The 14,610-nt window shown below is 49.2% G+C and overlaps 1 protein-coding gene across 1 annotated transcript in view; it reads right to left on the bottom strand.

Moving 5' to 3' along the window:
• Positions 1–14,362, bottom strand: part of GFRA4 (GDNF family receptor alpha 4) — a 76,473-nt gene extending 62,111 nt beyond the window's left edge. Inside the window, exon 1 of the mRNA XM_074904254.1 lies at positions 13,898–14,362. Coding sequence (XP_074760355.1) covers positions 13,898–13,937 — 40 coding nt within the window. The 5' untranslated portion in view covers positions 13,938–14,362. The remainder of the gene's footprint in view (positions 1–13,897) is intronic.
• Positions 14,363–14,610: the final 248 nt, after the last annotated feature.

Genomic DNA, 14,610 nt, shown 5'->3' with positions numbered 1-14,610 from the left:
GACAAAATCTTCGGCCTTGAGGTCAAAAGGTACATTCTGCCTGTGTCCACATGCTTAAACCCTTTCCCCACCAGCAGAGACACCTTTACCCGTGTGTCCTGGGTCTACGACACCTCCTGAGTGTGCCAAGGAACTGTTTGGTCAGGAGGAGCCAAAACTATGCCAGTGAGCTGATAGATAATGAGATTGGACAACAGTAGGGCAGGGCTTAAGGATGCTTGGGTTAAGGCTTAAGGCTTAAGAATGGCTTGGGTTGGAAGTGACCTTTAAAGGTCATCTAGTCCAACCCCCTCTGCAGCGACCAGGGACATCCTCAGCTAGATCAGGTTTCTCAGAGCCCCGTCCAACGTGGCGTTGAGTGCTTCCAGGGAGGGGACATCTACCACCTCTCTGGGCAACCTGGTCCAACCCGATCCTGGCTCTATGGACTATTTCACACCAACAGAAGTGTCTTGTGCCTCATTTCATATGTACATGTGCTTAACTTCAGCCGTGTGAGCCGTGTGAAGATGGGACTGGGGTGGGAACGTGCCTGAAGGTAACGACGGCCATGCATTCCTGCGTATGTGCTCACTGCCAGTCTGCTGTCCCCACGGGGAACCTGTTTTACACTAAAAATGTTTTTGCATCAATGCATAAATTAAAACACGACTGCAATAATAGTCAAAAGGGAGACCAAAAGAGAACAGAGAAGACTGATTATGTGCATATTTTAAGTGCTTTTTGTCTGTGAATGTTTATTTGAAAAATAAGAGTGCAAGAGAAGCACTGACACTACAAATAAAAATAATATAGGGAAATACATCTCTTTTATTATTAAATTATAGATTAAAATAGGAAACGGGGGGGAATATAGAAACATATATCTCTTTGTGGAGGCTTTCTATAACAATCAGCATAAAATAACGTAGCAGTACCTGACAGCTTAAATAAAGATAGGAGCCTCAGCTCCTATCTACGCATTTATCTCCTCTGATCCAGACAGGGTAAAGAGGCATAAAAGGCTCGGGTAATAGCATCTTTTCTGCACACCAGCTCCCAAACGATAGGCAGATTTTATACTCGGTTACTCCACATAATGTCAACATTGTTAGAAAACAAAAGCACCATGAAGGAACATTTTTTTCCCTCCTTCTCTTTCACTTTTTTTTTTTTTTTTTTTTTCCCTTCTGATCTTTTACCCTGTGATTTCTGTATAAAATACCATGGGGCAGATGTGAAACTCGGCACCTTTGGACCAGCCCCTGAATTTTTGGGGCAGCAGCATACACGGGATGATGGGAACAAGCAGTGAGGTTCAGATGGGTGCACACAAATCATATGCACAGAAGCGAAGAAAGCTCCAGCCAATTCACTTAATCCCTGCCCCTTCCACGCCGCAGGCTGTCACAATATCTATTGTAGTCGACAGCTATTGACCATTGCATGCCATGCCATTAACCTCTGCCACCCAACACGTCAGATGATGGAGATCAGGAGAGTTGTGTGTCACATCTGAGGCAAGCAGCACATGGGAGGTGCAAGCAGAGCTGCACCACACACTGGAGCTGGTGAAAACTCTTACTAAAACCAGGTGTTCTCTGTTGTTCATGCTCTGTCCAACCAGGTGGACTTCATCTTGGGAAGCTCTACCATGGCCCTGTGGACCCTCTGAAGACCAGCCTACGGTCTCCCCAATTCCCTTCATCACCAACAGGTTACTTGCTGCCCCTCGAGCAATTCTCCTGCACACTTGGCATGTTCAAGGTGACGCCACAACAAGCAAGCACAACCTGAGGGAGTTCCTGCAAAATTCCATGCTAATATCCATCCCTCTGGAAAATGTAGCCCTCCTCGGAAGGTGCAGATGGCACAGGACCACGGTCCTGGGCATTGCCTGGGAGATGACGCATCTATGTCCACAGCTATGCTACTTCGTGATGGTTAACATCCACAGGACCATCCTTCCCCTGGGACAGTGCCCAGCCGCTTTTACCTCCAAGGAGCAGTCTTGAACCTACGTAAAGTTCTCACTTTTCTCCCCGGACTTGCAGGCTGCATGGCCTTTTATGGGCCTTTATGGCCCCAGGAAGCCGCTTCTTTGACTCTGCGTAGATCTGCATCAGACACTACTGCTTAGCTGGGAAAAAATAAGTAGCGCTATGAAAGGAGCCTGGTTTCCTACATCTCCTTTCACATGCATCTTTTCTGCTATGAACTTCACTAATTTTTCCCCCAGTGGGCAACATTAGGAGCTCATTCCCTTTTCCACAGCCAACTTCACATCAACCTGTGGGATCTGAACATCTTCTGAGACTTCTACCAAACCCATGTAACCTGGCCAGGGGGCTCAAAAATTATTGGAGGTGGACAGACTGACACACATACACAAGATCCATTTTCTCAGGAAACCACAGTCTGAAGAACAGCATAATTAGCTTGTTTGCCTTTAGTTGAATCAACTCGTTAATTCTTACTAGCCTGAAGGGTTTTCTCCAGGGACACCTATATTTGGCTAGTTGATTTGTTATGAGAAGAAAGAGTTCTTGGCACTTGCTTGAGGAGACAGGGAAAAATCTTGGCAGCAGCTACACACATTTTTTGGAAAACATTTGCTTTTGCGTCCCAGCATAATGGAAGGTGACAATAAGAATGATTGTCCAGGACTGACTTGGAGCCAATCCCTCAGGGAGGTTGTATCAAAGCTCCTGCCTTCCTCACCTCCATTTCCAGGAAGGATGGGGCCAGGTCTGAAGGTAGGAGGCCTTGTGTCCTGGGAGCAGGGGGGGTCTGGGAGGTGGAGAGGGTGAGGCCAGGCCTAAGGCACCAAGAACAAGGCTGTTTTACTGCAGAGGAGGAGGAGCCACCTCATCACCTATTAACAGGTAGAGCCCAGGGCTAGCTGAGAGTCTTGGCTGACCCAGACTCACCATCCATCACTGAGCCACCTCCCAGCTCTACCATCAAATGACCACTAAGACCCTTGATTGAGCAGCAGCATCTTTCCATGGTACCTTCAACATGAGTGTTGGGATATATGGGGTGCAGGGAAAAGGGGAAGGGGCGAAAGAATTTAGGCCAACCTCCAACTGTGAACCAGGCAGCAGGGTTAACCTGCACCTAGTGACATTGTTGCTGTCTTAGAGGCTACACAGGCCCCTTGTTTAGTTCACAAATGCATCTAAAACCTGCAGATCTTACACATCCATGTACCATTTAATCCTCATCCCCATTACACACAACTCTCCTGAAAAAAAAAAATTCATCAAGCCTGAAACCTAGCCCAAACCGAGGCCCTGAAATTTCTTTTTTTTTTTTTTTTCAGTAAAATAAGAAAGAAAAATAGCCTAAACATTTCACTCTTAATACTCAGCTTAAAACTTTTTCTTCCTTTGCTTCATGCTGTTGCTCTCTCTCCTCCCCTCCCTGTCTTACAGAAGTGTGACTAATCCTCTTCCTTCCCTTGCACTGTTACCTTGAAGGTATTTATAGAGTGTGATCATGTTCTCTCCTGTTTCTTTCTTCCCTTTTCAACTCTGGATAAATCAAGCTTCCTCAGACCTCTCTCATGTGTCTTATCTTTCACGAGGTCATGCTAACTGCAATGGCAAGCCAAGAAAGGCTTTGCCTGTTGGAGAGGACACTTCAGAGCTGATACAGCCACTGCACAGGCTCTGCAAGAAACTTCTGATGGACTCGCTCTGCGTATGCGCATCCCTGGCCCCTTGCCGGGTCTACGTGCTTGTGGGTTTGCACGCACCTGCGTGCATTAGAAACGGGGATTTATCTGCTCCTGAACAAATTAGCCAGTGCTATCATTTATTATATATTATCTCATGTCATTGTTAGTGTTCTGCCTTCTGAGCTGGAAAGAGCCAAAAGGAAGATGAATGTAGGGGGTTGAAAGAGATTAAGCTGAAACGTGGTTATCCAACAGCATCTGCAGGCTGTCTGAGAAGTGGACGGCATCTGGGAGGGAGAGGGTGGTCTCTCGTGCTGTGCCTAGGTTAGTTAATTAGTGAAACTCAAGGTGCTGGTTCAAATGACCCAGAAGTGCCTCATTTGTGCTATGAAACGCTCTTCCCCTTCAAAACAGAGCACCCACTTGCAAACCAACTGAGTTTAGTCCTTGGCTTGTGCTAGCTCCTGACCGATGCCAAGGAGATGTCTAGCTGGCCATGGCCAAAACCACTTCAGGGGGTTTAATAAGCGTGACAATCAAATTTCCACTGCTCCAAAGGCTCCTGGGCACTGTGTGATATATGAGTGGCCTCCGTGACCCCCCACAGAGTCAGCAACTCCAGGTACTTCCAATCATCACTGTGGACGGAGCAGTCAGGTCTGTGAAACAGTTGGAAATTTCCCACTGGATTTCTTTCTTTCTCTTTTAACCAAGGGAAAATGCATTCCCTGACAAAATCTGTGGTTCGCAAGTAGAAAAATAGTGCTCAATAATGTTTTAATATTACTACCTTTTTTGTCGGTTTGGCTTTTCTTTTTTTTTTTTTTAGTCGGGTACATTGAAATGATGGCTCCTTGCCTGCTCCCTCCATCACCAGCTTCTCTCTTGGAAGACAAGAAACCTTGGTGGCTTAGGTGGGGTTCATCTCATTGAACTTAAAGCAAAATCAAGGAAAGGTCTAAAATTGTCACCTTGATTCGCTTTGTAGATCTTGGAGATAACACTGATCTGTAGAGAGGGTAAATGTCCCTCTGGCCACTGTCAGCCTCTCTCCACTGATTTAAAGGAAAAGTTCAGAAGACCAGGAGAAAACTAGGTGGGGTGAAACCCATCTCCTGCAGCCTACTGGGACCATCCCATCCCTATCTGGTGTGTGAGCAGGGGAGAAGTGAGAAACAGGATCCCTTTCTCTTCCCGTCCAGGGTCCCTCCAGGAAGATAATTTTCTGTTTTCTTAATAAAAGCAGGCAAAACAGAACAGAAACATCTAAGGCTTTATTTTAGTCCTCATTTTTCTTCCCCTGGAATTATCCTCAATAAGCATTTTATTCTCCACTCACTATCTTTTATTGCAATTTTTACAATTCCTGATTTGTCACTGTTGTTTGGAAGCCAAATTGTACAAAAAAGCCCAGTATTTTTCTGGGGGAATGAATTTCTGTTTTCCAGCCTGCTGTTCTATCAGAGGCTTTTATTTTTTTGCACCCCATGGCTGCTCCCGTCTCTGTGGTACATCGCTGAATTCAGCCCCTTCTCTTTAACAGCACACATCTCTAATCCTGGTGCAAAGCAGGATCACTGATCCCTGTGTAGGGGATATGGAAAGATTTTCAGACCAGATTAGTCAGCTACTGCACTTGAATTCAGTTCCTGCCTGAGTACCAAAATAAGAGCTCGGTAGACTGGGTGCACAGCAGGTGCTGCTAAAAGTCACATTGTTCCCAATATGCTGATGAGAAATTTTGATCCCAGCTTGTAGTTAGCTGCTTCACACAATCACAAATACCCCAGGTCAAACGCTGCACTGTCACCTGGTTTCGCCTCACAGTAATTTCCCTACCATAAAAAAAAAAATTCCTTATTTTACACTGTGATGCAGTGATTTTGCATCATTTTCCAAAAACCTGAGAGACACCCAGAAACAGATGACATAATTCCTCATCTCATGGGACAGCATCCAACCTGCAGATTAGGCACTTTTGGGGTAGTTTAATGGATTCCTTTTATTTGGTTTTTTTTTTTGTTCATTTGTTTGTTAGTTTGGGGGTTTTTTTGTTTGTTTTTTTTTTTTTTTCCTCTAGCCCTTCCAATTATAATTAAAACTTATTGGTAATGCGATAGCATATAACGAACTCAACTAGAGCTCTGAACCCCCTCGAGTCAGGTACTTAATTACTAACAGGCTTTCCAGCACACAGTAAGAATTGGTCTGGCTGGGTCTGTAGAGAGGAAGAATGAAGCAATATCAGGAGAGGAAGATAAATTTCCCTGCATTAGTCCCAGGAGGGTGGTAACTCTGGGGCTGCTTTGCCCAGCGCGTATGCCTCCACACTCCACACTGACGGATGAGTCCCCGAGCTGTCACTCCACATGCCTGTGAAGACTCACATCACTTTTTGCAGATGGGGGGAAGCCAACCCTTAGGGCTTCCCCAGCTCCAGAAAGCCTTGCAGAGTTTTACGATCCCACACTTTCCTCCTCCCAGCTCCTGGATTTCCTATTAAGCTTCATTTGCATCCTCTATCCAACCTCTCAGGAGTTGTTTCTCCTCCGTTTCCCGCCTCCAGACCTTCTGATCAGGACCTTCTCTGCTGTTCCCTTCCCACACCTTCTGGCCCTGATAGAGAAGTTGCGTGTCGCAAGTTTAACGCAGTTTCTGATCTTTTTCCCAGAACAGCAGGAGAGCCCCCCAAGGCTGGATCCTAGAGGAGGTTCCTCATCTGGGCATCAGCACATTTCCTTTAGTTTATCCCTGCAATTAACATCCTAAATCATCACAAAATGGAGACGACCTTTCCAATCAAATAGGGAAAACTAGGAAATTCTCTGGGAATGGGGCACTTGACCACCTTTCGGGAGTTCCTTTGGGCAACACTGTGTATGGCTTTCTAAAGCCAACAAAGCTTGAAAAGCTCCCAAGTGATCCCATTATCTTCCCAAAGGGAAACCTACTCTTCTTCCTTCCTTTCAGTAATCAGATGTCCTGGTTGAAAGCAAAGCTTTTACTCCCAACACCCAGCTCGAGTCCCTCTTCATTGCAGCTCCTTGCGAGGCGGAGAACAACTCCTTCACATATACCTTGAAGGTATTTATAGGCTGTGAGCACCATGACCCCCGAGCACTTTTTCCCACACTAGAAGGAAAGCTCAGCTGAGATGACTCTGCCCGTGCCCTCTCTCTGAAAAGATGATGTGGCTGTGACAGGCAGACCAAGGCATGAAGTTTGTCTCTCAAGCAGCCTCGCTGGCTTATGTTCTTTTACCAAGAGGAAAAAACAAAACGAACGGATTGGAAGGGGGAAAAAAAATAAAAGAAAGAAAGGACCTATGTGAAATTTCTATAACTCATGTGTCAAATCAACTAACTCTTTCAAGGAGGAGTGTAATTCCTCACCGTGCAGAGGAAGCACTTAGGCAAACTCAGCCTTGTCTGGGGCTTTACACAAACAGTTCAAATGCCTTTGATTCATTCCAAGCCCTGTCTAATAATTCAGCATGCTGGTTTGCTCTCCTCTCCATTAGTAGATGGCAAACACATCGTCCTAACCTGCAGCCTTTATTACAGCAGATTCAGTGTGCATGGATTTATGTCGCCTCAAGCCTTGTGACATCTTTTTAAGGTGCCTTCTGCTGTACATACCGAACATCAAAGGAAAACACAGACAGCAACAAAGAAAAAAAAAAAAAAAAATTGCACGGTGCTACAAGAGACATCTGCTACCTCTTTCCAGATTGCAGGTAACCGAGTCAGCTGTATAATATCTGAGAGATATTGTCGTGAAGGCTGTCATGGGGAGATGCATTTTTCTTCACATGCATGGAAGTTAAAATCTCAGAAGAAATAGCTAGCCTGTTATTAAGACTTGTTTATCCAAAGTCATAGAGACAGGTAGCTCTGAGAAGCTCTGAGGTTCCTCCTGGCTTTTCCCTCCGGGGGAAGTCTGAAGAAGGCGCCAGGTTGGCTGTAAGCCAAATCATTGCATCTATAGCCAACATTTTGGGAGACAGTCTGCAGGTCCTGGGCACCAGTTATGGGAGATGCAGATGTCCGATGGACAGTAAGAAACTCAAGTTATAATTATGGTGGAGCTGATACTTATGGAGGGTCCAATATGGGCAGCAGGAGGGAAAAAAAATAGTTCAAAGCATTCAATAAATGCTGCCACAGTAAAAGAAGATGAACTGAGAAATTCAAACCCCTTTACGATTGATTTGACTGTTTATGTAAAATTCTCACAGACAGGACCACATGAACTCTGAACGAGTGATGGCCCAGACACCAGGTTTGCTCCAAAAAATTTACAGCCATCATCCAAGTGAAGGCTCCCTTCCCGTGAAGCTGTAGCTGCCCTGTGTTTCCTTTGCTCTGATTAATCAAGGATGATGGGATTTCCCAGGTGGCTGCTGCAGAGGCATCAGCCAACGTCGTGTGATGCAAAGCTTGAAGTAAACCTGATTATTTTGCAGAGATTGTGTTCAATCCACTACTTCTGAAGGCACCCTGGAGCTCTCCCAAGATGTGTTCTGAGCATTTCCTGGGTCCAGTTCAGCTCTGAGCCTCCCGAGACCTCAAATCACGCAGACAGGTACTCCCAGAGACGCTCCCATTGCTGCCTGTCTGAAGAGCCGAGCACTTCCCACAGGCACCCCTACTCCTCGTGGGTTTTGCGGCCGTTAGCCACTAAACTCCCTCGAGGCAGAAGAGATGTGAAACCCGTGTGTACGCCTCCTGCACGGCAGTCTGCAGCACAGACCGCTTGCAGCTAAAGACCTGCAGCTCAGACAAAAACATTAAAGTTGAGTCTTGACTCGAATTATTGTGCTTGGCCTTTTTCATCGTTGTACAAGTAACAGGAAGAGCAGAGGGGAGCAAAACCCACCAGTTTCTCAGGTCTTCACTCGCAGCCCTTTAACATCTGGACCTGTTTAAAATCCCATCCCGCAGTGGATTGCCATCCCCCTGGGGGCAAAGAATAGATGGCTTAGCCTGGTGATGTATGAAAGATGAGCAATTTGATCCTCCTTTTGGAAGAAGCACCAGAAAACTTGCCCCATTCCTTTCTCCTCAATAAACTGGACCCATGAACTTTGAAACCAGCTGCCTGCACTTGTGTGTCAAAACGACCCCCCAACCCATATGTCAGCAGTAGCGCGGGGAGTGCTGCTAATAACGCTATCAAAGCCCTCAGCGAGGGCAGGTATTGCAGACAGGATTTTCCGGTTGGATTCAATAAATCAAAACCACAGCGCAACTATTTTACTGCATCTTTCACAAAAACTGCTTTCCAGATGGCTTTGGATAGAAAGAGGAACATGCGCACTGAGGAGCTGCCTGTGGAGAAAGAAGAGGGATTCGCGTGAAGGGAGGTGAAATGAGATGAGACTCAGGAGTGACCAGATGTGGCCAAGGCCACATATATCTAATCCAATGGGATACAGGGAAACACTTTTTTCCCCATGAGGATAGTCAAGCTGTGAACTTGAAGAGGTTTATTCAGTCTCTGTTTCTGGAGGTCATTTGTTCCTTCAAGCCACCTGCTGCAGGCAGCTAAATCCCAGTAACCCCAACAGCTCCAGTCGGGTGGACCAGAGGGTGCAGGAGATGAGCAGGCTCTGAGGACCCACCAGAGGTCTGGCCATGCCCTGCACCTTCCAGGGATGCCATTCCCAGCGGCAGGCAAAGACGTGTCATTGCTGAGGGACTGAGGGACCCCCAAGGCAGATCGGCAGTTGGGGTAGACTTCTTATCAACTCAGCTCTGGTAAGATGCAGAGACATGCCTGGAAATATTCATGAAGATAACAACCTTTCTTAACACCTATCAAGCTCACTACAGCTCACAGGCAGCCAGCTGTGACATCACTTGTTATTAGTCCCAAATCCTGGAGGAGTCACAGGTGATGGAATGTGATGTGACCTTAGAAGATACCTGTCCTTCCTGTATGCTCATTTTTCTTCCCTGTGGTAGTCCCAGGTTCTCCTTACCCAGGACAAATGGTGGCTTCACCTTCCAGTAACCCTTTCTGCTCTCCATAAGACAGTCCTGGGTCTTTGTTCTCCATCACCTTGACCACCACAACCCCTGGACACACTCTTCCACCCAGTCACACTAAACTTGGTTTTCCTCCTTGCCCTTCTCCAGGACATAATGCCCAACCATGGCTCCGCTTCTCATCCACCTCAGCCTCTCAACCATGATTTTGCACTTTGGTTTCACCAGGAGTCCAGCCCCGACATGCCCATATTTGAACCTTTACAGCTGTGATGGCCAAAAGAGATGAAGGCAATCCACATGAGGTGGTGGAAATGTCTTCCTAGCCCAACTCCCCCAACCACTGTCACACAGCTCCCACCATCAGTCCATCCAGGCATGAAGCTCATTGCCAGGAGGTGTTACCAGAGGGGATTTTGACAGATGCATTTGAAACAAGGGAGCTGCACTGAACTGAAGATTGACAGGAACAAGATTTTCATAGTTTTGTTCCATTTTATTTTTTCAGTGAAATGTGTCCTTCTAAAAAAAAAAAAAATGTTTTAGCAGAACTACCTTTGAATTTGTCCTCTTCCACGTTTGGGTTGTGAAGAAAGAGGTCACTTTTTTGTGTTAGGAAGCAAAAGGAATATAAAATCCACTGGAGGGAAAAAGAAATCATAGATATCTTGGTAGCAGAGTATTTTTATCGAAAGGTGGCAAACCTTAACGACATTAAAAGTCATGTTTAAAAATGACCAAGTGGAAAGTTATAAAAATGAACAAGTCTTGTGTGAAAATGATGAAGGAAATTTCAGGCACAATAGAAGTCGTCTGTGAAAATTGCCAGGAGAGCAGAGAAGACATTTCTGTCTCCAAAAGGAAAATAAAGCACTATTCACTGTAAGTTATACTAATTATTAGACTTAACTAGTACTAATTTTTACCCAGCAGTAATTACTATTTAAAGCTCCAGAGCTCTGGAAAAAATACTCCCTGGGTGTGGTGAGATCCTTGCAGAGGAATTTGCAGAGTGGTTGAGGACAGCCTTTTGAGGGAGAAGTTTTATTTCTCCTCCACACCAATACGGAGAGGCATAAATATCACATTCTTATTGATGCAAATAACGGATTGCTCCTGTCAGAACTGACAAAGGCACTAATTTAAAGAGCATTTCCCTCTCTCATACGCACAGACGCATTTTTCAAGAGATTTTTTGCTCTCCCCCTGGGATCTGAGTTCCCAAACCAGGTGAAAAGCCGCCAGACAATCTCTTGTGTTTGATTGCATCTGTGAAAAGCCTGTGGGGAACATATGCCAGAAATTACACTAACGACCAAGTGCGGTAAAACTTGCCAGGTAAACGCAGCAGTTGTGGGCAGGAGACAGCCTAGATGCCATTTCAGGATCCTGCCCTCCATCGCAATGGTCCAGAAATTACTCTTGGTCCCATGGGGACTTCACAACAAACTACTGCTTTCAACTCTAGCCCAGATTTTTGTTCTCATCCTTTAATTATTATTTTGTTAGGGCTGGGACTGATGTGTCCTCTGAAAGCTGTACAAGGGATGGGCAATGCTTTGGGGGCTGGTTACAAGTGTAACCCAGTGTCTTTGTAAAATAAATTATGTTTAAGTATATCAGTGCTTTCTAGAGCATCGATTTTCCATAAAGTCTTCCTGAATGCCTCACCACTGTCCTGTGAGTAGGATTTCTAGCCAATACCACACACACAAGCAAATATCAGGGGACACTACGGCAGCAATGAACTTTCCCAAAGCCACATCCCTGGCCCCAGCTGTGTGCTCCTGTTCTGTCCTTGCTGCTGGCACTGGCATGTGGCTGCTGGTGAGACGGGTCAGGGAGCTGATCTGGCTGAAAAGTGGTTGAGAAAAATAAAAATGATGTTCCACTATGTAAGTTGGGCCCGTGCCACCAGGGAGCTGGGGAAGAAGTGGCAGCAGGAGCTCTCCCTCCAGGCTGGATGGTGGTGACACTGCCTAGTCCCACCTCAGAGAGCCCTAATTTCTCCAAGCCCTGCCTCCTCCACCCAGGATCATCCTAAATATGGCAGGGGGGGAGCACACAAAAAGCAAGGCTCTCACACGGCAGCCCTCATGATGTACAGCCAGCGTGGATGAAGCTGGGAATTGCCACGCTGGCAGTTGTAGAAGCTGCCGTCTCCAGCCTGGCACCCCAGCACCTCCGACCCCTGCGGGGGATCTCCCCAGGCACATCGAAACGAGCAGCCCTTGTCCATCCCTGACACAAACATCTAGAAAATATCTAGAGAGCAGGCTGAGGGCATTGAATAGCATCTGCTGGGATGGTGCTGAGCCTGCAGGGTCAAATGCCGGTTCAGAGATGAAAAGGTCCTTCTGGAGACCCCGAGATCAGGAGGGCAAAACGTGAATACTAGCTGATGGCTTTGCTCTGGCTTGGGCTGGAGGTGATGAGCGCGTCCTTAACACCTGCCCACTATTCCCAATTGCCAAGCTGACAGTGGAGAGCTGGCCATTTGCTCTTTTCTTTAAGTCCCTTTTCTCTAGAGAAAATCAATCAGTCCACCAGCCAGTCAATCAGGCAGTCAATCAGGGAGGCACTTGGAAAATGGATCCTGCAGACACCTGGACTCCCACCCAGAGGCCCTGTGAGCCCTGCAGGAAAAATCCCCAGCTCGGAGGGAGACTGAGACCTCCCCCAGCCCAGGACACAGCTCCAGCCCCTGCGAGGCAGCAGCCGCCCCAACCTGGGGTATGTCCAGCTCCCGGTGCTGCCCCAACCCCCTGGAGCAATGCACTGCCTGGTCGGTGATGGCTCCTCTTGGGGTGTCGAACACCCACCCCCACCACCCCCCCCTCGCCTTTGGGACTTGCAAGAGTTGCTGCTGCTGACATCTAGTGACAGAGAGAGCCGGCGAGAGGAGTTACCTGGAGCTCTGACAAAGCCTGCCTTCCCCACCGAGGGAAAAACAGACTCGGGGTCTTCCCCAGGAGGTGGGCTGGCAGGAGGGATGCTCGGGGTGCGGAGGAGGCAGTGCCGGGATGCCCCAGCCACTTCCATACATCCCCAAACCTTTTTCTCCCCCAGCGGCCACCCGAAGAGGACCGCCGCATCCTACCCCCTGCCTCCCCACAGCCTTTCCTGGGCTGTTTAAGCACAGACTCATTCTTGGCTTTGCTATCTCAAAGAAGCACGGGGGGGGAGTATAAAAATACCCTAAGGGGAGCTTGGTGGGCTGCAACCAGGCAAAAGCAGGCAGGGAGGCGGCTCCCAGTCGCGGTTGCCCGCTGCCGGGTGCTGCCAGCCCCGGGCACGGCTCTTCCCGGGGGTGCGGGGAGCCCCGGGAATGGCACGGGGGAAAAGCAGCTCCCAGCTGGGGAGATGCGGGATGCGAGAGGGATGCTTAAAGCAGGGGTGCTGCAGTTCACTGCCCCCCACCCCCGTGGGTACGGCGGCATCCCACGGGGGACAGCATCTCCCAGCCGCCACAGAGGAGGAGGGATGCCTTCAGAGCGGACAGGGGGATGGGGGAGGCATCTGGGGTTCGTAGTCCCCCGCTCCCGGTGCGAAAAAAAAAAAAAAACAAACAACCCCAACCCCCAAAAAAACAACCCAGAACAAAAAGCCCTGAGGACAGCCCAGGTCGGAGCTCAGGACACGGTGCACGGCGCTGCGCAGCACATCCACGGAGCTGGGGCTGCCAGCCTGCTCCCACCGCCCCCAACCCCGACATTTTCCAGCTTCAGCACCACCGTGGGGTTGCCCGGAGCCGTGCAAAATCTGTCGTGTGTGTCCCCCCCCCGCCCCTCGCCGAGAACACATCCCTCCAAAGCTCCCCTTCCCCAGCAAAAAGTGCTTTAATGCGCGGGGTAAATTTAGCCATTTCCGCGGCAAATAGGACTATCCGGAGTGACAAGGAGGAAAGAGCCCAGCGCTTAGGTCCAGAGGAAAGGAGACAACAGAAAGCTGGGTGCTGCTCCCCCCGGGGCTTGTCACTGCTTCTAGGGTGCTGGGGAGGGGGACACTTCCCGTGCTCTGAGGGTGGCCGAAATGTCCCCGCAAGAAAAAAATAACTGGACCTCCAAGAAAAAAAAAAAAAAAATTAAAAATGGACCGCCAAGAAAAAATAAAAGGATCTCCAAGAAAAAAAGAAATGAACCTCCAAGAAGAAAAGAAATGGACCTCCAAGAAAGAAAAAAATGTCCCCGCAAGAATGTTCCCCAGCAGAAAGTTGTCCCCCCCCGCCTGCCGCCGCGCTACTCACCCAGGAGGATCAGCGTGCAGAAGTAGAGGATGCCCCTCATCCTACCGCTGGCCACGGCTCGATCACACCCACTCGGCACGGCTCGGACCGCCCGGCCCGGCCCGGCTCGGCTCGGCTCGGCTCGGCTCGGAGGATGCGCGGCGGCTGGGCAGGGCGGGAGGCGTCCCCGCCGCCCCGGCCCGGCCCCCCCGGGGCGATGCTCACACCGCTCCCGGCTCAGCCCCGCTCCGGCCCCGGGTCGTGCCCGCAGCCGGGCTCCCTCCGGCCGCTCTCCGCCGCATCCCTCCGGGGCAGCTGCGGAGGAGGCACTTCTTGGCTTATTTTTTTATTCTTATTAATTTATTTTATATTTTATTTTTCCGTCCCTCTCTTCTTGCAGCACCAAACTTCTCCCCACCGGGCGGAGGCTCCGCCGTGCCCGAGCGGCGGGGCAGCCCCTCGCCGCCTTCCCCGGGCTGCCTCCGCCGCCGCCTCTCCACCGCCCAGACTCCGCGGGGAGGGGCTTGGCGGCCCGGCCCCGCTCCTCCCCGCCCCCCCCGGCCCCGCATCCCTGTCCCCGGGGATGCGGAGAGGAGGAGAAACTCCCCCAACCCAGAGCAGGTCGTGGTCCCGTGTCCTGGGTGAGCCCCAGGCGCCCCGGGGCATGGCCCCTTTCCCCTCTCCCAGCCCCGGGATGTCCTTCCTTCTCCCCCTCTGCACCCCCGGCACCCCCC

This window comes from Athene noctua, chromosome 4 (genome assembly GCF_965140245.1).
Source record: "Athene noctua chromosome 4, bAthNoc1.hap1.1, whole genome shotgun sequence".
In the NCBI taxonomy this organism is placed as follows: Eukaryota; Metazoa; Chordata; class Aves; order Strigiformes; family Strigidae; genus Athene; species Athene noctua.
This window is presented reverse-complemented; position numbering and strand designations above follow the sequence as displayed.